Source organism: Neolamprologus brichardi, chromosome 3 (genome assembly GCF_056152115.1).
Source record: "Neolamprologus brichardi isolate AB-2024 chromosome 3, ASM5615211v1, whole genome shotgun sequence".
In the NCBI taxonomy this organism is placed as follows: Eukaryota; Metazoa; Chordata; class Actinopteri; order Cichliformes; family Cichlidae; genus Neolamprologus; species Neolamprologus brichardi.
In genome coordinates this window covers 45,521,593-45,544,876 of record NC_142106.1, presented here as the reverse complement: position 1 = coordinate 45,544,876, position 23,284 = coordinate 45,521,593, and the positions used below count along the sequence as shown (strand labels likewise).

The 23,284-nt window shown below is 39.6% G+C and overlaps 1 protein-coding gene across 7 annotated transcripts in view; it reads right to left on the bottom strand.

Moving 5' to 3' along the window:
* Positions 1–23,284, bottom strand: part of nrxn2b (neurexin 2b) — a 739,753-nt gene that overhangs the window by 663,663 nt on the left and 52,806 nt on the right. For all 7 annotated transcript variants that reach the window (XM_035912885.2, XM_035912888.2, XM_035912887.2 and 4 more), the window contains exon 2: positions 13–1,392. In XM_035912885.2, the coding sequence (XP_035768778.1) occupies positions 13–724 (712 nt within the window). In that variant the 5' untranslated portion in view covers positions 725–1,392. The remainder of the gene's footprint in view (positions 1–12; positions 1,393–23,284) is intronic.

The following is a 23,284-nucleotide window of genomic DNA, read 5'->3' as shown; positions in this document are numbered from 1 at the left end:
ATGGTGCCTTACCTTCCTTGCAGTACTTTCCCTTGAAGCGAGTGTGGGTGCAGTCACAGTGAACTTCTCCATACTGAATAGAACAAAACCCTCCATTGAAGCATGGGTTCTGTTTGGTGCAGAGGTACTCCAGGTCGCTCTGAATACCCTGGCTATTGAGCAAAGTAGGAGGCATCTCTCCCACCTTCAGATTGGAGATCAAGCCCTGGAAGAGTGGTTCATACTTCACTGTGCTGGATGTCAGTGCAGACAGTCGCACGTCAGGTGGTATCCCACCTACAAACAGGTCACTGACCACAGCCATTTCCCTCCTCTTTGACTTGACCTCCGCCACTTTTGTTTCCCCATCTACCATTAGCATGGTCTCACGGAAGTTGCGGGTAAGCAAGACCATGTGCCAGCGGTCGTCATTCACCCGTATCTCCATGTGTACGGTGGCTGGCTCTGCACAGTGGATGGCAAAGCGCAACTGGAGGCGCCCACCGGCAATCAACAGCTCCAAGAAGTCGCAATTACCGCCATCATCCAGGTAGAGTACCAAGGCTTTGCTGATGTTGGTCTTGAGACTGAAGCTCAGCTCACCCACCGATCCAGCTTCCCAGCGCCCATAACGTGCCCACTGGCCAGGCGCCCCACTGAATTCCAACATATTCACTGTAGTGAGCAGGCTGAAGAGGGCCAAAGGCCACACGGGCAAATACAGGATTCTTAACCCCCTTGTCATGCTCAAAGTTTTGATGTGTCCCCCTTCTTTCTTAATGCTGTAGGTCTAATGAGCAACAGCTCTCTCTTCACTGAGGAAAAAAGACTGTAATATCAACAGGAATATAAACAAGAAGTATCATATAGTACTGAATTATAAAAGTCAATGGGTAAGCAATCCTCACAGGTGCTCTACTACAATTTGCCTGACCAATAAGCACTTTTTTCTCCTCTCTCTAGCGTTATAATTCTTCTCCTTATCCTGACTCTCTCCTTCGTCTCTCCATCAGTTGGTGCCTCTGGGACTGAGGAACAGGGGGAGAATAAAAGAGGGGGAATATGATAATTTCAACACAGTTGTTTCTTCAAAAGCCTCTTTGTCTATCCTGGACCAAAAATAGAATGTTCCTCTCTCAAATCCAGATCTCGGAGCAATTTCCAGGAAATTTGAGCTGCTGCCAAAAGCTTGGGGGTGGGTTGGGGGGAAGATTGTGATCTTTCTTCAGGAGGAGAGCAAGTAGAAGAAAATGAGCAAAAAGAGGAAGGGAGCTATATAGTAGACGGGTATCAGAGCCTGCTGGTGTCTGCTTGAGCATTTGATGTGCTCATCGTTTTCAGTTTAATGCCATTCTTCTCCGTAAACTCACAGAACACAAAGATTTACGCAGGTACAGGTTCCATGCTGGCAATCTGGGAGAAACAAGAAGAACAAAAAGACAGAGCCGTCAGTTACATGCAAACACTTTACATTTCAAATTAGTTGGTAAGCAATTAGCCTGATAGCCTTAATAGATATTTGATATGGTATTTCATTTTTTTGCTTTGCTTACAGTTTTGCACACCATATTCTATATTTAATAATCCCTACACTTTTATTCAGTTCAAAGCTGACACTTCAAAAAAGTTTGCCTACAGCCATCTGAGTAAGTTTAGCAATTGTGTGTGGCTTCATACATCCCAGAAGACCCTGAATAAAAGAAATGTCTTATTTCATCTGCTTGATTCTTTGATATCCAGTAAAGAAAGTTGCCATCCACACGCAACACACACTCAACATACGGTTTTCAACAGAATGAGGTAATATTTGATAAATCACAGCCCCCCATAGTGGTGCACACGCACTTTACGGATATGCATATGCAAACACACACGTCATTAAATCAAATGCAATTCAGATTGGAGTGCTGGAGAGTCAATAGCTATCTGAATAGCTGGTCTTGACCCTAGGGCTTGACCTAATCCCTAGCCATTAATTCTTAAGTGAGATTTAATTTCAATCTCATACATTCTGCAATTAAAGCTAGGCTCACCCCTGCTCGTGCTCCCTTGTGCTATCCTGCCTCGCTTCAAAGTGACAACAGAGATGATATTGGCATACACGGAGAGGAGCGAAGAAGAGTGAGTGAAATACAGAGAAAGGGAGAGCCGCTACACTACAACCATGATCTCCAAAGGTCAAAGCTTAACATCAGTGGAAAAAGATTAGGGAGACTAGAGGGAAAAGAGAGCTGTATGATACAGCAGAGGGAGGAAAACAAATAAAGACGGGACCATTTTTGTTTGGAAGACGACACACTGATAACGCGACAAAACGGCTGTTGTGAGGTTATATTTGTAACATGGGATATACACCCAGTGTCGCTGGGAGGGTGGGACATTGCATCACATATGTGAAAAAGCACAATGCGTTACTAGATTACGCATGCAAAACATAATTCTGATATCAGTCATATTTGGTTATTTTTTCTATTATCTACATTTTTAAATTTATGCCCAAAATCAGCTGTCTGTGTCGAGTGCAGAGCTTCTTTACATGTCAATGAGTTTCTGACAGAAAAGGAAAGCTAAAGATATACGTAATGCTTTATGATTGCAGCTTTTCACAAATCTCATATGTATACATAAGACACCAAACACATGTTGTTAAATGCAAAGCACAGTGAGACAAAATGTCTACAAGTATGTGGCAGGCACACCATCCCTCTAGTGTGTTGAATTGAGGCTGGTTTATTTTGGTCTCACCAAAATAAACGTCTCCGAGACGGCGCTCTGTATCAGTATTTCAATACATTCTTTTCTCTTTTGCAAGAATATACACATAAGTATGTTCACTACACAATAATCGCTTTATTAGAAGTAGAAACAATCTTATGTGCAAGCATGTATATTAATTGATTTATACATTATATGTACATTTTATACAATGACATGTACAAGGGAACATTAAATAGGTTGAAAGTTTGAGAGTTTACATTCGTGCACCATTATGGTGCAACATTTCCTGGCCAAGAGATTTTTCTGTCTTGTTGGAGAGTTTCTACCACCAAAGTCAACCAAACATTCCTTGCATTGCTTAGTGCTGCGTTTATGAAGGTTACCACGCTGATAGTCAACATATCTTCTACGCTTATTATATGATCTTAGCTGGCTTGCCTGACTGTACTGTTAAATCCCAAGGACGCTGAGGAAACACAGCAAGTCTCGAGAGATAACTAGAGCTCAGAGAATTGTACCATGCGCTTGTGATTGATTCAGGTTGCACGTGCAGCCGCTTGGATTTAGCAAAGCCACTGTCCCTATGTGACTGTGCAGTGTTACGCTGAAGTGTGTGTAATCTACTAATTTCGGGACCTGCATCTGTTTCTTTTCAAACACTCCTCAGTGGCTCTCTCCATGGCACTTAAACCCATTGTTTTAACAAAGACAAAATCAGCCTTAGTCAGTTCCAGTCTAAAAAAATATGGTTTACTATTGTTTTAATAGAATGCTTGCTTGATATCCCCCTGGCTAAAAAATCCAAACTAAGCTACAGCAATTACTAGACTTAAAACACAGTCTGTAGCAAGTCTCATACACCCTGATCTTACTTAATTTGTACAAAAAGTAGAACCTCTGCAACTCCCAGAACGACTACACGGTCATGTAAGCCACCACTGACCCGTTTCCTCGCAGATTAACCCATGGGAACGTTTCTACTATCTTGACAAAAATTCTACCTCAGCACTGCTAAGGGTGTTTGGCTTAAATCACACTGCAGTAGAAGTTTGTGGTGGAGGTGTGGTCCCTGGCTCAGCTGCAGGGGAGGAGTGGTGCAGTGAGCTTAAGGGGGCAGTGCTGGGGATTCTGGTGAGGCCACAGGTGGTGATGTTCCCACCACCTGGGACATTTACAAAGGTAGACAAAGGTTTGATAGCTACCAACAACAGAAAACCAAGCCAGTTCCGTTTTCTTTATTTAAATGTCTATACTCATGTCTCCGGCTGGAGTACTAGATCAGATACATGGCAATAAGATAATGGAAGCCAGGTTATTTGAGAGAGTTCTAAAAAGTTGTCAATAAACCAAATCAAATCACTTTTATTGTCACATCACATGTGCAGGTACACTGGTACAGTACATGTGAGTGAAATTCTTGTGTGCGAGCTTCACAAGCAACAGAGGTGTGCAAAGTACAATAACATAAGAACAAGCAAATATAAGAATGGCTAAATCTGAGAATTATATGAATAAATATATGTACAATATAAGAGTGTATGCATGTTCCTGAATGTGTATACTAAATATGTATGTCTACCTGTGTGTGTGTGTGTGTGTGTGTGTGTGTGTGTATACATATTTTACAAATTAAATAGAGTAAAAATAAAATAAATATATAAAATATACAGAGGTTGGTAGTTGGATATTGTGCAAAACAAGTGGCATTTACATACAGTATGGAGTGCATAAAGTAATGTTAAAATGGCCAAATCCAACTGAATGGCGAAACCATAACAAACCATAACAACGACTTATTAAGGCAAGCAAGTCTCAGTACACCATAGAAATGTGGCTGTTGATTAATTGGTCAAAATGTAGACAATAACTGGAAGAAGGAGAGAGAGAGTGAGAAAGAAAGACAGCGTGTAAGAGCTAGAGAGGGAGACATCAGTCACTCAAGTCACAATATCCCCGTGTAGGTGCCATGCTGTGATACAGATACCACAGCAGAGACAGAGCAGAGAGAGATCAATAGAACAAGCCGCTTAGTTTGGTTTATTAACCTGGTTGCTTTTAGACATTGCTTTCCCTTCCGACTATGGATTGCTACAGTGTGGTGAAAAATTAATTTACAGCTCAATTTCCTATTTACAATCACCAACGGCAGTCAGGCAAAAACAGTAGACCTGATTAATATGTATTTTAAGTGTTGATGCAAAAGTAAAGGATCAATTCTTTCTAATTATAATAATAGAACAGAATTTTCTAATGGAAAAAATGACAATATCAACCTCCCAGTGAAAGCATTGTTTCATTTTATCTTCTACTACAATGTTTCACTTTAGACATTATCAGACGCTGGTTTAGTGAATACCACATACACCCAGTAAGGTAAAACTATACCATTTAACTAAAGTATAGTACAGTATAGTATAGTCATCCACCCATCCACTTCAGCTTATCCAATTCAAGATAGTGGGGACAGCTGGGATCTATCCCGAAATGCAAGGAGCACTCTGTAAAGTATATAGTATATAAAAATAATAATAATACTACTACTTTCCTCAAGAATGCATTCCTTTTGTTACAGTCCTATTTTATCTGGGCTTTAATTGTACAGTATCTAAGACTGTGTGATGGATCAAAATAGCTTTAAATATGTATTTATGTAAATAAATGTAGTTTTTTGTCAGGGTAAAATTAGTTTTGGTGTGCTCGCGTGCAAACGTGCGTTTTCTTGTTTAACCCTTAAGGACCCACAGTGACACTGGTGTCACTGCCCCTTTACACTTAGAGAATTGGTTATATATGATTCATTTGATATAAGACCCCCGTAATTTTCATGAAAGTAGAAATAGGTCTGGGCTCTTAAGGGTTAATTCATCTCTCACTGAGCTGCGTCTTGGCGCCACGTCTGCAGATTCCCTGCTGTCCAGATTACACCTGTTGTGTGGGACTGTGCCAGGCTATCAACTTCCTCCTCCTGCACTGAGTTCAGTGCTGTGGATTTTTTTTTAAATTTTTGTTCATCTTCAGTACGACACTTTATTCAGAACTGTCAACAGGACACTTAAAACATTTTTTTTCAAGTGCTATATAGCTAAAGCTTGAGAAAAATGTATATAATAAAATCATGTAAAGTAAAACACTCACTATTCATACAACTACTATTCCTGTGCACTATGCATCACACACACACAGCTTCTACATATAAGCGAATACACACACGGCATATCGTAGTCAGGCAGGAGCCATTAATCCTGGCCTGTGAGGAGCTCAGCAGTGTACCATCCGTCAGCATGAAGCTGTTGCTGCCACTGCTGTGCTCTAATTAACCAGAGAGGCACGCTGAGCCACTTTTAATATTCCTGGTCAAGTGGGAACACAAGGATTTAGTATGAGAAGGAACAGCAAAGAGAATCATAGGCAGAGATGGCTGGCATCAAGTCATTTAAAAAATTAAAGGAGAAAGCAGAGAGATGGAGAAAATGCAGGGCTGTATTTCATTTGATACATTGAGTGAGACATTTCTAAGGAAGCTGCAAATTGAACTAGAGCTAGCCAGACATCAATCAGACTGTCAGCGTATTGCACATACTCTGTGTTTTGATATAAAACCCCTTTGGTGACCTTGGTGACAAAAGTTAGAACAAAATGATTGCTTAATAAAGAAAAACTAATGGAATCTGTATAGCACATGCTGAACAGACCCCTTTCAGTCACGTGAGTGGTGTGAACTAACAGAGGTGTGTAGCTCTTTATTCAACATCAGGCTACTGACTTTGATCAGTCTCGTCAGCTTTAAGCCACTAGTGACTAGCTCTGGCTGTTAGTGCTAACTGCGTTTAGCCTTGATAAGAAGATGCTAATGAAAGAGATCAAGGGCTTTAGCCTAGCTGTTAGTTCTGTAACAGCCAGATTCATAATGACTTTAGTGGGACTCCTTGTTGCTGCTTTCACTGTGACACTTTGACAGGATGAATCATGGACAAGAGATGCATTTGCTCTGCAAACTAAAATGCTGTAAGGTTGAAAAGAGAAGGCAGCTATAGAGGGTTTAGTTTGGTTTATTAAGATCCAGATTAGCAGCGTAGCAGTTATTCTTCCTGTGGTCGCAAATCTTTACATTTTGACCGGGCGTTTTGAAACATACACACATGTGCAACATAACTTCATAATAGAAATAGAAAGATAAGTGCCCAACCAATAAAGGATTTTTAAAACTGATACTGACAGTGTTGATTCAAAAATCCAATAATTCAGCTTTTTCTTTTCTTCCAGACAGATGAAACATACACAGATTTCTCTAAAATTTGTTTTGTGTAGTTAATTATGATGGGAAGCATGGTGGTGCTGTGGTTAGCACTGTTGCCTCATAGTGAGATGGTCCTGGGCTCAAATCGATCCCTCCAGGGCTTTTCTGTGTAGAGCTTTCATATTCTCTGCATCGTACTCAGGCTTCTTCCCACACTCAAAAGACATGCTGTTAGCGGGCTTAGAGTAATTGGTGATTCTACAGTGGCCCTTTGTTGATTCTGCAACAATGTGGCAGTTTGTCTAGTTTGCACCTCTCGCCTTTCAGTAACTAGGATAGGTTCCAGTCCCCCCGAGACCCTGAACTAAATAAGCGGAAGTAGATGGATGTATAGCTATCTATAAGTCCTTAGTAAGATAGTATGACAATGTAGTTTCAAAATAATCTCGTTTTATTGTTAAAACAACTTGTGGATTAGTAATTTACCCTCTGCCTTACTCGGCTTAGATCAACTGGTTGTAGTGTTTATGGTGTCCCAAGCACATGTTGTCAACAAGGAAGTTGGAGAGTGCAACAAACTGTGCAAGATGAACAGTAATAACATCAATGATTCTCTTAACTTTCTTCTTCTTCTTCTTTTTAAATTTATCATCAACTCTGAATGCCAAGATATATTTGCAAAGAGAAAATATCAACCTTTACTTAGAGATAAGTCTGTAAATTCTGCACCATCTTTTATTCCATACAATCTTTTCATTAGGTGACTCAGTAATCACCAATGTCAAATATGAAAGCTTTTTAAAGGGAGCACTGTGTAGGAGAGGTTATTGAAGCTATTCTTGCTGGTCGCATATCAGTTAAAAGATAAAATGCCCTCTGTGAGATGGAAAATCAAGCCAATCAATCAATCGAGCCAAAAAAAACCTCCATTAAAGGGAGAGAGAAAGACACTGAGCATAAAGCAATAAATAGCACAGCAGACTCTAAGCCTGCAATTATGCTGTTTCAGAGTTTATGTACTGATAATCACACTATAGTATCAATATTATTCTCATATTCATTATTGCTCTCATGTAGTGTTTTTAGTCAATTCATTTATTCACTTTTTTTAAAATATCAAAACATCAAAAGGCATGTGGTCCTCCGAACTGTCTCTGAGTTTGAACGATTCTTTGTGGAAAAAAGACAATTTGCTTATGACTTGTGAAAAGCCTCCACTGGCAATAGTTTGACATTGTTCTTTTGCAATGCAAAGCTCTCCAAAAAATAAGCAAGCATTCATTAAAGGAACTGAAAGAAGGAAATCACCTGTCCTGTTCTTTCCTCCCTAGTTTGACACTGACCTCCTCGTTATGCCTAGGGCTGCCACAAACGATTGTTTTGATCGTTTTGCGGGGTGGCTGTAGCTCAGGTGGCAGAGCGGATCAGCCACTAACCAGAAGGTCGGTGGTTCAATCCCAGGCTGTCCAGTCTGCAAGCCAAATATCCTTGGGCAAGATACTAACCCCATGTTGCTCTCCGATGCATCCATCGGAGTGTGAATGTGTATGAATGTTAGATACTTAGCACTTAAGCTTAGAAGTGCTTGTGTGAATGGGTGTGATTGGGTGAATGAATTAGCTGTATAAACCGCTTTGAGTGCTCGGACAGAGTAGAAAAGCGCTATATAAGAACCAGTCCATTTACCATTTACCATAGTCGACTAGTCACAGATTATTTTTGCGATTAGTCAACTAATCAGATCATGCATCCATTGGATGTAAAACGTACAGCTTATTGCACCAGCAGCATCTGCTCTTATATAACTATCATTAGCTTACAGCTTTAAGTGTTTAAGGTATGTGCTAACAATAAAGACAAAATGATAGTTTATTAAATTTTAATGAAATTTGCAGATTGTTTCGGTGGAGTTTAATAAACTCAGCCGTCTGCTCCTTACTATCTAAAATATAACAGGACACCGGAGTATATTCTCACACTTCTGATAATCAGTTGTCTGCTTGACGTTTATTCAGCTGTGTAAAAACGATAACTTTAATCTCAGCCAAACCGATTTACTCAGGAACAAATAAAATACTGAAAAAAGCCAAACAATAACATTTTAAGTTATGTATATATCATGTTTAACCTGAGTAGTGAAAGACGGCGGTGGGTTTGAAAACGATTTGCCGGGAGTCCGGTGCTCTCACAGGCTCTACTGAGCCTTGCCCCCGGCTAGCTATCGAGCTAGTGGGTAACAGACGTCTCCAAAAACGTCGGAGCGCTTTAGAAAGTATGTGGTGTCTTGATAAACTGAGCAGATATTTGGGGTTTACACAGCTACATTCTCGCCTGAAAACAGGTTAAACGTTTATTTTGTGACCCAGAAAGAATAATAAGAGTAATATTAAAAGTAACTAGCTGCCGCCATTGTTGAGCTGGGCTTTGCTATGAATTCTGGGACGCAGCTTCTTCTTCTTCTTCGGGGTTTAATGGCAGCTGGCATCCTTGTACATGCAGTGCTGCCATCTTCTGTTTCAGTCCATTATTACACTCTTAAATCCTACTTATTCCTGCGTCTTTTGGGATCTTACAAAGCTTCAAACGACGCGTCGACTATTAAATCAGTAGTCGACGTAATCGTGACAGCCCTAGTTATGCCTAACCCTCCACTTTGGTCACAACCAACACATCACCAATATCAATTCGGTTCCACCTATTTCTAACATTTCAAGAAGTGTAAGAGCATGCAGACTTAAGGTGTGGACAGGGTTACACTCTGTCATGTTATCACATGTGTGGCATTTAAATAAAGAGGGTAACAATTATGTTTTTCTCTTAAATTTCCAAAAGGGGAAATTACAGCATCTCTTCATATGGCACACAAGTGAATTTCAGATCACTAATTGGTGCTAAATGCATGGATATGTTCTTACAAACAAACAAAGGTAGCTCAGGCTATTTAAACCATTTTACAATGTACAGGTTGTTATATTTGTAAGTACACTGTTCTTCTTTTAGTTTCTTTGAGTAAAATACTGAATCCTACCTGTTCACATGAGCTAAGCTGCTTTGCATTCGTGAAGTGTAAAATGTTTGCTGGGGGGTTTGAGAGAATCTGAGCGAATGACTTTGTGTGCATGAGTGTGTGTGTGTATCCTGAAGCATGTGTGTGGTTGTCTTGGTGCCTGGAGATGTTTTGGTGGGAAGCACAAGGCTCGCTGGCCAGGCCTCAAGACTCTACGGTTCCAATTAACCAGCCCAGCAGCCTGCAGCTCTACTGGCCTTATCTGGAGACAGAGAGAGAGAGACGGATGGGGATGGTGGTGGTGGCATGAGTTGGGACACAGCAAGACAGAGTGGGTTGGAAGGCACACCAAAGAAAGGCTTGAGAGGGTGAAAGGGGGAGAAAGAGAATGAACAGAGAACTCACTTTACAACCAGCCAGCGTTTCTGCAAATGCCTGCTTACTTATCATTATTCAACTCTGATCTCTTTGCACCCACACTTTCATTTGCTCCTTCCTTCTCTTCAGATGAGGGGAAACAATTTTAGAAAGAAAAAAGATCCAGCAAGTTTGTTTAGGAATGGGGGAACTGAAAGTGTTCACCTGACAGGATTAGAAACATTTAAATGGTAAATGAGTGGACATTGTGCATATGTTCTGTTTTTATCCTTAAAAATGGCAAACAGCAGAGATCTAGTTATGATTAACATATAAATGTGGTACCATGAATTTGCACACCTTGTGTTTTTTGGCCATATACCAAGTTTATTTCCAACAACGACTTAACTAAGTGTGTGAATGTGAGAGTGAATGAATAGTGGAATTGTAAAGCGCTTTGGGTGCCTAGAAAAGCGCTATATAAATGCAATCCATTACTTTTACTTGTGCATATATAAAACTAAAAGTGCGATTGCATTTCAACAGCATCATTTGCAACATCAGCATCATTATGCTACGGAGCCCCGCAGGGGACATAGGAGAAAAAAAATTAAGACTGATTTTTGCGAGATCTCACAAAACTAACTCGGGATCTCGCAAAACCTTTGCGAGATCTCGCAAAAGTTGAATTCCAACAATGGCGGCAGCTACTTAGTTGTAATATTACTCTTTCTGGGTCACAAAATACACTTTTAAGATATTTTGAGGCGTGAATGTAGTTGTGTAAACGTCAGATATTTGCTCGGTTTACAAGACATCACATATTTGCAAAAGTGCTCCGACGTTTTCGGAGATCTGACACCCACCATCTCCAAGCTAACGGGAGGTCGAGACCTACTACAGCCGGGAGGAACACCGCTTTCCTGGCACATCGTGCCTCAACCTCCCGGTCGGCTTCGAGCTGGCGGCCTCCGAAGAATGCGGCTAGAACTTTTGCAGGTCTCTCTCAAAACTTTTCAAGATCTTGCAAAAGCCCGTCTTAATTTTTTTTTTCTCCCATGTCCCCTGCGGGGCTCTGTTTTATGCTGCTAACATTGCCTCTAGAAAATTGCACCAACAATAAAGAGAACCATTATCAACTTTGTACGACTGCAACCTCATCTTTCCTGCATGATAACTGGGGCAACGACTGGCACAATTAGAGGCCATTTCAGATTCTTGAGTAGCCAGTGACAAGCAGTATATCAGCAGCAGCTGAACAGGTATATGCTCTCATCTGTAGCAATAAGAATCAGCAATTGTAAAAGGTGGGTATGTGAGAGCAGACGTGGAAATTAATTATCTATATCTAAGCTATAAGCTATAATATAAGCTAAAATCTAATAACACTGAATTTCATTTATTAGACAGGGTTTGGGTGGTGGGTGGGGTAGGTTAGCAGGGGTGGGGGGTTCAGTTCTCATCAATGAATTATGGATGTAAAGGACAGAAGAAATGAGAGGGACAGCTGATAGTAAAAGTGAGATAGAGCCAGAGAGGGAGGGGTGGGAACTCTCAGGCACACGTGGCAATTCAGAGAGAATTGGCTGTGTTAAATGACAGTCGATTACCATCTTAAATATACTGTCAAAAAGCAATTTGCTTCTCTCGTGCCACAGGCCTGATATTTGCACCTTATTAGGAAGTCTGCCCTATATTTTAAGACGCCAACCTCCCGACCTCCCTCAGTTTCCATGTACCCATAAGCCAGCTGTCTAACTGAGGACATTTTTTAGGTGAAAAGGAGGTGAATAGAGCTGTGCATAGAAGCCTTTGATATAACAAAGTCCTGTTATGTAACCACAATTAAAACACAGACCAAAGAGGCTCTGCGATACATCGCTGTGTTATTCACACGGACAAAGGTGAGGTTATAATGAAGCTCTAAAGCGTAATCCTTTTGTCGAGATAAATCCCTGTAGGTTGACTTTGGCTATTATAAAAACGATATAAAATTCACAACAGTTTATTTAAAAGAACCTGTTTGACGTCACCTTCTTATTTGTCAACTTCAAGACCTTCTTCAGACAAACTCTAAAATTCGAACAACCACAGCTGCAGATTTGTACATGAAACTTTTCAGTATCCAAGCTACTGCATCAGTGATGCTGCACACAAAACAGAAGAATGAAACACATGCACAGCAGAGACCTGGGGACAGGCAGAGGTAATAAACCAGAGCCACGACATCTCACTCAACATTCCAACTAAAAGAGCTCCACTGATCTCGGTGCGCCGATATGATAACTATGAGTCAAGGCTCACCAATATCTGCAGCAGGTGAGCAATGTGTTTAATTTTACGGGCCTTGTAGGCTCGCTGAGCTCATTACTGGCCTCTCAATTCACTCGCTACACTTGGGATATTGATCTGGGTAATAAAGTTAAAACGATGTGTGCTACAAAGACACCTCACCAAGCAGTACGTAGTCCAGTTCAAGTGTGCTAGTTCAGTATCAGTTCTGCCTCTACCCACTACTTTTTTCTTGTCTTTTGAGGAGCTCTGAAGGAAACCACCAAGAATAACTGATGAAAAACAGAAGTGACACTGCTCTGAAAACACTGATTCAGTTCTCCTTTAGTTCAGCTCTAAATGTGAAAGCGCGGGAACATGCACAGGCATGCCATGTCGCTTTGTGACTCAGGACAAAAAAAAATGTGCCAAGAATTTGGTATGAAAAGATATAAGGTGACATACAGCTTTGTGTGTGTGAATATACACGGACATGCATGGGAAGCTGTTAAAAAAAGGGTACAGATAATGCACGTACACTATTTGCAAGTCTCTGAGAAGAAGTATGCTCAGAAGGAAGAGATGAGAAAACACAGGGCGGGTTTTTTTATTTTAAAAATCACTGATTTCTGTATTTTTTGCGGTAGGGGACAAAGGGGGGATTTGATTATGTAAGCTAATGCTCACTCCCTCCCCTCTGAACAAAAGCTCGCACAGTGGAGAGTGAAATTTTTGAGCATCCGACCTGAACTTGCAAGACAAACTGCATCATCCTACCAACAGCCTCAGTGGGGATATTACAGACAGGATAATTTATGACCCCTGCTATAAAATAATATTACACCGGCTGCCTCTGAGGCCAATTGAAACCTCTCAGTGCCTCACAATTTATTGCCGAAACCAAGTGGAAAAGCTAAAGGACAATGATCAATACAAAACCGACTACCCATATGCACTGACGGTGACCTTGTAAAATCTGTCCATCTAGGAGGAGGTGTGAATGTTGTCTCAGGTGAGTTTGTTCAGTCATTTCAAAGGGTGTTGTTCTAAGATGAAGTTAATATACAAGCCTATTGATTGCTGGCATACCAGTGGTTATAATGCGCAGTGCATTGGTAATGAATGTGTCTATCTGCATTCATTTAACATTAAGCATTAAACTCTTTATATTAGTTAACCTTTCAGTGCATCGACTACAGAGTTGAGCTCAGTCAGAGCAGTTAGTGTCTCAGAAATCTTCTGTTGTGCCAAACATGAAATTAAATTTAGTAAGAGGGTTTGGCTGGATGCATAAAGTAATGATGATGCGCTATATGTAGGAAGGGTAGAATGCTTTGTGTTTTGTCGTTACATTTACATTGTCATGTGGTTTGTAATTTAGCTGTGAATTTTCCATTGCAACTAAAAGAAATGTTATTAAAAATACAGTTAATGATCATTTAAAATGCGAAGAAATAAGAAACTGTAAACAAGGTTTAAAAACGCAATTGTTTTCAGCCAGTGAAATAATGTTTAGACTTAGAGTTATCATAATATTTTATTTTAGGCAATAAAAGTAGGCAACGTCTTCTGAGCAAAACATGACATTTCATTACATGAAACAGTAGAAACAGGGAAGCAGAACAAAACAAAAACAATGTACGCCTTCATGAGTGAGGGTGTAGATATTAAACATATAAATAGCAGTTAGTGTCTACTACCGAGTAACTATAGTAATATCAGTGTATATGAAATAAAGTTGGTACCAATGGCAAGAACTTTAACCAGAAGAGTTAATGTGGAGTTATGTGTACTTTAACAGACATTTTCATTTTATTTATGCATTTATTTATTTAATTAGGTGACACAGACTTAAAACAAAACCGAACATAATTCAAAAAGACAGATGATGAAGTTTTGTTCCAATGCCTGACTGCTATTTCCAGAGTACATTTAGAGTTTTTTTTAGTTTTTTTGACCACAAAAAAAACCACACTTGATGGATTTCCTGGCCTCTTCAATGACTTATATACTGGACACCAATCTTCCGATGCTGCCTGTGCATCTTTTGCAGCAGGACTTTTCCGTTCAACATCATATTTTTGCAAAGTGAGCATAAAATGTCATGTTTGCAGCCTTCTTCTATAAGCCTTGCATAAAGTGTCAATGTCAAAAAGAGTTTAGGAAGGCATTCAGTAGATATGTGACATGATGGCTAAGAGGCTAAGCTAGTGGATTTTTGTTCTTTATGCTTTATGTTTGGGTAAAAACTGCAGAAACATTGGGGAAACTTTTAATCTAAAGTGACAAGTTCACAGCCATATTCGCAGTCAAATAAATAAGTTTCATTTACTTTAGACTGGTATAACCAGTAGCCCAAGTTGCTGTACTCATGGAGCTATTTACTGCAAGATGGCCTAGCACTCGTCTATGAACATGAGATAAAATGAAGGTTGAGTTAAAAGATGTGTGCGGCCAGACTGAGAGTACAGAATGAACTTGATCCATGATCCAGGCTCTTAATATTTTAAATGTTTGTAAGAAGTGAGGTACATTTATCTCATTTATCACCATAATATTTTCTAAAAACTGCGTGCTTTGAGGACAGGGATAAGATGGGTTCACTATATTGTCTGTAGCTGAATATTAAAACATCTTTTTTCACATGTTTATGTTGTCTCTCACATGTTTCTTTATCAATCTCCTACAATGATCCCTCCAAACTCCCTCCTCCACATTCTTGCCAAGTTGCGACTTGTTCCAAGTTCCAGCTAAATTGTGAAAAAAAGCTAAGTGTTAACAGCGACATCAGTGAACTTAAACAAGCGATCCCTTTTACCAAGAATTAAGCGCATGTCTAACTGGATACACCTTATAACTCTTACAATTCATACTGTGGAATGCTCCTGCTGTATGTGTGTATATAAGTGTGCTTGTGTGAGCAGCATAATATGAAACCAGGTGATGGGACTTGGACGTGTGCCTGGGAGCGTTTGCATGCGTTCAAAAAACATGCCTGCATATTGAGGCACACAATGTGGAGCATTGTGACAAGCATTGCGGGAGATAATGGAGAAAGCCCGAACCATGTTGGGAGCAGGAAGGTAAGAGGAACAGAGCGGGGAGAGAACATCCAATTCAATTTCGAAACGGTGCCGGCTCACAGTACAAACACAAAGGCTTCATTACAGGAGGATCCCCGTCGAAGGCTGGAGCTAATTCACCATCTTCAAGCACAAGAAGAGAAAACATAAGGGAGGGAAGGAAAGAGGGAGCAACAAAGAGATCAGCAAGCCAAAGAGGTGATGTGACACAACGGCAGGAGAAAAGGGACGGAATCAAGAAGAGACCCAGCAGCAGTTATTTTGCTCTGAAGGAGAGAGTGTTCACGACCAAAAGTGCCACTAAGAGCATACTAATGCCCTATTAGAATGTAGCACTGAGCAGGAGAGTAATGACTGCCATTATGTGTCCCCACACATGTGTGAACCAGGGGCATGTTATTGCATTTATAAATCTGGTTAAGTAAGTGTTCAACATTATAAATAAATGACTAGTTGCCCGGAGCATGGACGAGGCTAAAAATAGAATTGTGTAATGATAAACACAAATGAGATTGCTGTTTTTATTCTGATTGTGTTTGTCAGATATGTGTTAAATCGCCGCTACAGTAACTTTAGGATATTTGTGAAACATTGTGTTAGGGCTGCTCGATTATGGCAAAAATGATAATCACGATTATTTTCACTGAAATTGAGATCTCGATTATTTGACGATATTTAACAATAACAATGTATTGAATAATGACTTTAAAGATTGTCAAAAAATAATATAAAATAGTGTGAAAATACTGATAACAGTGCAAATGTTTGCAATATAAAAAATAAATGAATGTAAACATCTATGTTTAGTGAACTTTGCAGTGTTGCTCTGTGGTGCAGCTACGACACTGTAACAAAGTTTACACACTATGTCTACTTGATCCACGTCTGACTCCACGAACCCATAATGTTTCCACACCACTGAAGTTTTTTTTTACCTCTCTTTTCAACCAAAGGTAGTCACTCTCCTCTCCAAATAACTTCTGCTTAGCTTTCCGAGCTTCCCTTGGGTCCTCTTAATCAGCGGTCCCCGGGCCTCGGACCGGTACCGGGCCGCGAGAGTTGAGGCTCAGGTGTGAAATGTATAGTTTTCAGGGTTTTTATCGGTTTTCAGCGTTATTTTGTTATCGTTTTTATTGTTTACTCGGTTTTCCTTGGTCTCTTATAAATAAATCTTCATTTTTTTCGGTACCGGTACTAGTTTTATTTTGTTGTATTTATCCGCGACACCTTAAAGGCCGGTCCATGAAAATATTGTCGGGCATAAACCGGTCCATGGTGCAAAAAAGGTTGGGGCCCGCTGCTCTTAATTGTTGTGACACGTGTTCGAAATGCAGAGAGGTGCGCTCGATTTGCCACACGGAGCAGCACGAGAGTAAAGCACGAGGGAGGGGCTAATAATCGGCTCAGTCATTTTTAATGATCGTTGAAAGCCCAGATCGTAATCGAGATTAAAATTCGATTAATTGAGCAGCCCTACATTGTGTTGTTGTTGCTGTTTACATTTATATACAACCATTGCAAAGCAGATGCATCTACTTCCTCTAAGGGATTCTCATCTTCTCAGCCAACGATGCTAAATATCCACCAAGTGTCTTATTGATGAACCCATTGATCTGTGCGCACAAGAGACTGTTGTCAGGTGACAACCAGAGGACTTCAGTAATAGCCCTATTAGTTTCATGCAGTGGACAATATGTGTGTGAGAGCAAACGAGCCTTTTGCTTTTGCTGAAGGTCAGTGAATAACTGACCTCCTATCCACCCCACCCCCACACATATGACACAAACTGCGAACCCCTGAAGCACGACTACATTGTAGAGGTGTCTCCAGTTTGCACACGCAAAAACACACAGCAACGCACAAGCGCAGGGGCAGGGAGAGCACTTGAGGTTTGTGGTCCCAGGTGTAATGCCTCTCAGCTGGGTGTAAATCAAACTGTGGCCAGTGGACAGGATGTTGATGAAAACAAAACAAATAAAGAAATAAAAAAAAAACGAGAGACAGACAGTGAGACACAGACCGAGAGAGACAGAATAGTGTCAGAGCAGATTAAAAATTCATGGCTTTGCTCTTGCTGACGTAAGAATGAGTGCCTTCATTTGTTGCCTGTCACCTCTGGGAACTCATGGGACCAATTGGAGGAGGGACAGAAGGACACGAGTGGAACCAAACGGAGAGGCTATACCATCAGTTCACAGCGGGCAGCAACAAAAGAGATGAAAAAGAAAGAGGAGAACTGGAAGTTAAGTACGATTCACACTCGGGTGTGAAAAGGGTTGAGAGGGATTAACATGAGAGTTTATTATGTGGAGATTGCACAAACTATAATGGCTCAAATAAAGCCAGGCCTCCAAGATGTGACACACGGACCATGAAAAGAACCATTAAGGAACAACACGGCCCTTGCAAATCATCACTTGCGCTCTAACAATAACTTGGCTAAACAATTTGAGCTCAGGAAGAAAATGATCAGCGGCAGAGCAACTTCTGCCTTTTACAATGCACAAGTAGTGATAGCACATCACAGATAAAACTAAAGATAAGATAAATACAGGATAACGGGTCACAAAACTCCTCCCAAACCCTCTCCTGTGATTAAAAGTAGAGTAACTGCAATTAACAAAAGAGATTTTAAATAATTGATTGCATATGAGCTACATGAGAGTGCATCCAATAGAGCTGACGCCATGGATGTAAATATCCTGGGATGTACTGATGAACTGATAATAGCAAATGAGTACATGACATATGTGCAGATGCGTCAGTGTGTGTGTTTGGAGAGCTGAAATGATGGTGTGACTAGTTGATAATGAGTTTTCATATTCTTGTCATTTGTTTTAAATAACAAAAGTAGTGAATAGCTGTAATTATAATACTTTCAGCAGGGGCGAGTAAAAAAAAAAACCCAAAAAGAAAACAAAGAAAGTACAACTCCAATTAAATATTGCTAATTCTGATATTTAAATCCAATCATTAGTCACTGTTTGTCTTGCGTAACATATTTGGAGTGATTACTCACTCTTGTTGTGAATCATTAAGACAGCTGGAAATCCTACCACTGCTACCACAGTGATAATTTAATAACACAGCTATCCACTTTGATCATGATGTTATATCTTTGCTATTCTAACACCTAAAACACCTAAACTAACATAACCTGACATAATGGAACAAACACGGAACAACTGTGTATTAAATGCGAAACATTGGGCAGTGCAATAATAATAAATGAGTGAAGTGCAGACTGTATTATTTATACAAAGAATCAAAAACGGGACAATAGAACTGGTAAAAAAAAAAAATACATACTTGAAAGTTACTTACTTAAGAAATAGTTTAATTTACCTAATACTGCAATTGATCACATCCAGTTCTCAGGTAAATTCATTAAACCCATAATGTCTTGTAGGTCTCTGTATTATACGGCAATGTAAGGATATTAAAGCATATAAAATAATTATCAATAAATCAGAAAAGAATCATAAAATAATAAAAGCTGACTCAGTGAAATCTTTATGAAAATACAGTCATTAATAGTCTATAGCAGCGGTCTCCAACCTTTTTTGCACCACGGACCGGTTTATGCCCGACAATATTTTCAGAGACCGGCCTTTAAGGTGTCGCGGATAAATACAACAAAATAAAACTAGTACCGGTACCGAAAAGAAGATTTATTCATAACACACGTGAAAAGACCAAGGAAAACCGAGTTAACGATAAAAACGATAACAAAATAACGCTGAAAACCGATAAAAACCCTGAAAACCATACATTTCACACCTGAGCCTCAACTCTCGCAGCTCGGTACCAAACGACTCACAGGCCGGTACCAGTCCGAGGCCCGGAGGTTGGGGACCGCTGGTCTATGGTACTCTCCATTTTTTATAAGACTTCCAACACAGCAGACTAAATGTCCTCCTTTTCTAAAGAACATGAGATTATACAATCAAATCACTCATTTTACTCTATATTTTGATTTGACTAGATATTTAGGTGTATTTCAAGGTAAAGGCAAGGTAAGAATTGTACAGAGATAATAATAGTTCCCTATTGTTTAATTGTCATAACTAGTTGAGATCAGGAGATCATTATTGATTGATTGATTGTAATCTGCATAGTCACATCTGTGGGAGCCAGAATTCTGGCTGGGGTGTACAGGAGTACTTATGTCACACATTGATATGCAGAGCAACTTATTTGTAAGTTTATGTAATGTGTTTTTTCCTGGATATTTGCTTGATATTCTGCCTCTGTTGATTAAAATGAAACTACCGTAAAATTAGAGACTTCATTTTTTTGTAAGTATCAAACTTAGCAGTAAGTTTCTCCCACTGTATAAAGAGTACATGTTTACGTGACAATTATTTACACCTCCAACAATTATGAAAACAAACCAATCCAGGATTATTACTCTTTTGCATTCACCTTTGCTACAGAGCTCTTATTTTGACTTGTGCTATAAATTCAGTGCAGCCTCTCCCTTCAGAGAAGTGCACCTGCTTTTAAGCCCCAACTCACACACTCACAGCTCAAGCCAAGAAAACTCAGAGTCAGCAAAATTTATGTAGAGGAAATAAAAGCCACTGGGTTTATGCATATGAACCTACAGAAGGATTACTGTAGTAATGGCTGAAAGCAGGTGCATCTGTCTCAAGACTGCCAAACGTCTCCCATCCACTCCACTTTTGGTTGCTTGACAGTAGTGTTAGTTTCGGTCTGCTCTGGCGGCTCCCATCACTCTCTTCTGTAGCTGCCATGTAGGTCTCCCAGGTTCACTGCCACCTGTGGCTTTCTGTGTTCCCATCAGCACCCTCAAACATGAAGCCATGGAGGCAGGCCATCCAAAATGGGCTTGATAGTCTCAATGAATGACCCATTAACCCATTATTATATAATCATGATTGCAACCCTTGGTATATTCAAGAGAACCTATATATCCCAAGTATTCCAGTTTTGACTTAAACTTTTATGCTATTATTTCCAATAATCGTCAGTGAATATTATAGCTAGGGCTGTTCGATATAACGATATATATATGGATGACGATATAAAAACATCTATCGTTTCATTTTACGCTATCGTTTGTTTCGTGGTGTCACAAAATAAACTACGGCAATATTTTTTCATTATTTTCATGGTCACTGTAGTGGCTATATTAATTTCTTAAAGTTCTCTTTTTCTCTTATATTTAATATAACCACACTACAGACAGACAAGCGCCTGTTTTTATGCGTTGTCGTTAGCAACAACGACGGTAACACCACCGCGTGTCCGCTTGTTTATGTTCCACATAAACCTTTCACAATAAAGCTCAAGATCCTGTTGAGACTTTTCAAAATAAACTGAATCACGTGAAAGATGTGGAGTGTTTACGGATGAGAAGTAAAAAAGTGCTAAAAAATAAACCTCAGACTCAAACTTTAGAACAGGCTTTTCCCCGCAGCACGCCGTGTAATAAATACTCACAAAGAAAACGGCGGCAGATACAACTTATGTCTAAAAATGTTTAGTTTCATGCATCGGTTAAAACACTCGACTCCAGCTACACGACGCCCAGCTGGAAACACTTCCCACAAGTCGAGCTACCCGAGATTCACAGAATTTACAGAAAATGTTACATTTTTCTGATTTATGTCGTTATCGGGACGATAGAACTCTTATATCTTGATATGAGATTTTGGTCATATCGCACAGGCCTAATTATAGCTATGAAAATATGAAATATTAAGTATAAATATTACAAAAATGTTATTTTGTGCATCAAGTGAGTATTAAGGTATGCCGATCAATATGAAGAGATATTTGAGATGCTGAAAAGCACTCACAATATGTGCGTCAGTGCTGAGTAAAAGTTTCCTGTGAAATCTGTTCTCTAAAAAAATCTAACACGCCTCTAGATTCAAACATATGTTCATTTAATAACTGACAGTCTTCATTCTCAACATCTGAAAGTTTCAAGTTGAAATTCGTTGTAAAAGAAAACCTTAAATAATCGAACAATGTAAAGACAAATATAGTGCAGATGGTAATACAGGTAACGGGATGCAATAACACATATCGTACACGTAGGTATTACAATAGGCCAGTCGCAGTTACTTTAAAAGGAGTGAACAACCAGTTTAACATTACCTGGGAAAGTAAAAGTGTCATGGCCATACATGAGCTGGTAATGAAGGCCAGCTGAAGTACTTTGGAGGCACTGAATGAGCCCAAGCACAGTCTACCTCAGCTCAGCCGAGGCTAACACATCAGGAGGAAAAAACTGTCATATACATTTAACGTTTAGTCAAATTATGTCATTAAGATTTGGTGTAATAAGATATAATTATACAACCAGGGACAAAGGATATTTTTTTAGACAAATGCCTATTATTTCAAAGCAAGCAATTTTCAGTTTTTCACACTTTCACACTTTGCTGGTTTATTCTGTTGTTGCTTTTTGTGAGTCTATAGCATTCATTATCCCAGTTAGTAATATATCATTTTGAATATTAAGCATAAATCATTCCGATGCCACTCTTGGAGCTGAATATCCTACAATTTTAAATGAAAAACCATAGATGTGTAAAAACATGCCAGGCTGACAATAGGATGATGTAAACAATACTGCTCAGTTTTTTAGTAAGGGGAGTTGCTAATTTTGCCAAATGTTAATTTTTGTATTATTGATTAGAAGATTTTCTGCAAGTTTGCAAATTCTTTGTCTGATTCCACAACATTTATCATTGCGGATTGCAACCTAACAACAACAACAAAATTCTTCGTAGGGTCCCATGAAGGCTTTGTATGCACTATTTTAGAAAAGCAATAATGTAAACAGGGTTTGATTTGATGTAGCCTGATGGTGTGGGACAGTAAAAACAAAAAAAAAGATTCACTGACCGGCTAATTCTAATTGTCCATCTGGACAAGCCACCATTTGAGTTTACTTGTGAAGCATTGAAGCTTAAATGATTAAATGAATCCTCACTAACAAGTATTTTTTGGATGGAAGGTATTGTTTTTAATGCATGTATGCAAACTGCTTGCAAAATTATACAAGTAAAAGTTTGATCCAACCTGGAGGAACAAGTTTTTCTTGTAAATGAGACATTGAGTTCAATAAATGTTAAATTAAAAATAAAAGTAGTAGTAAGCAGTCCAAATGAAGTACTAAAGCATTTCAGTCTTAAAAGTCAGTCTATACTTAGAAGATGAAGACAATAAGGGCAGGCAGGAACGGAAGCGACTGAGCGAGAATAAAAAGGGTAAAGAAAAGCCTTAGGGTATCAGGAGGAGCTAGGGCTGGAAAAGATGATGCGGATGATTAACGATGCCAGCTCCAAATGGATGAAAAAAATATGGGCACTGTCCGGTTTGCATTGTTGGGGAGACCCAGAGGCAGAGATATAGGTAGCTGATGCTGACCCCAGGGCGAGAGCGAGCGTTGACACAAAAGCAGCAGTCCTTCAGCAGCTTCTCCTTCGCCACCATCAATATTATTTTCTCGTCCTTACCGCAGAGTAACTCACAGATGACCTTTCAAGAACAGAAGTCAGTCATCACTAACTTGCTTTAATTTGTCTTCGAAGGATATGTGCAAATCAGCTTTCATTAAAAAACACAGTGTAACCTCTATTCCTTTGAAATCAG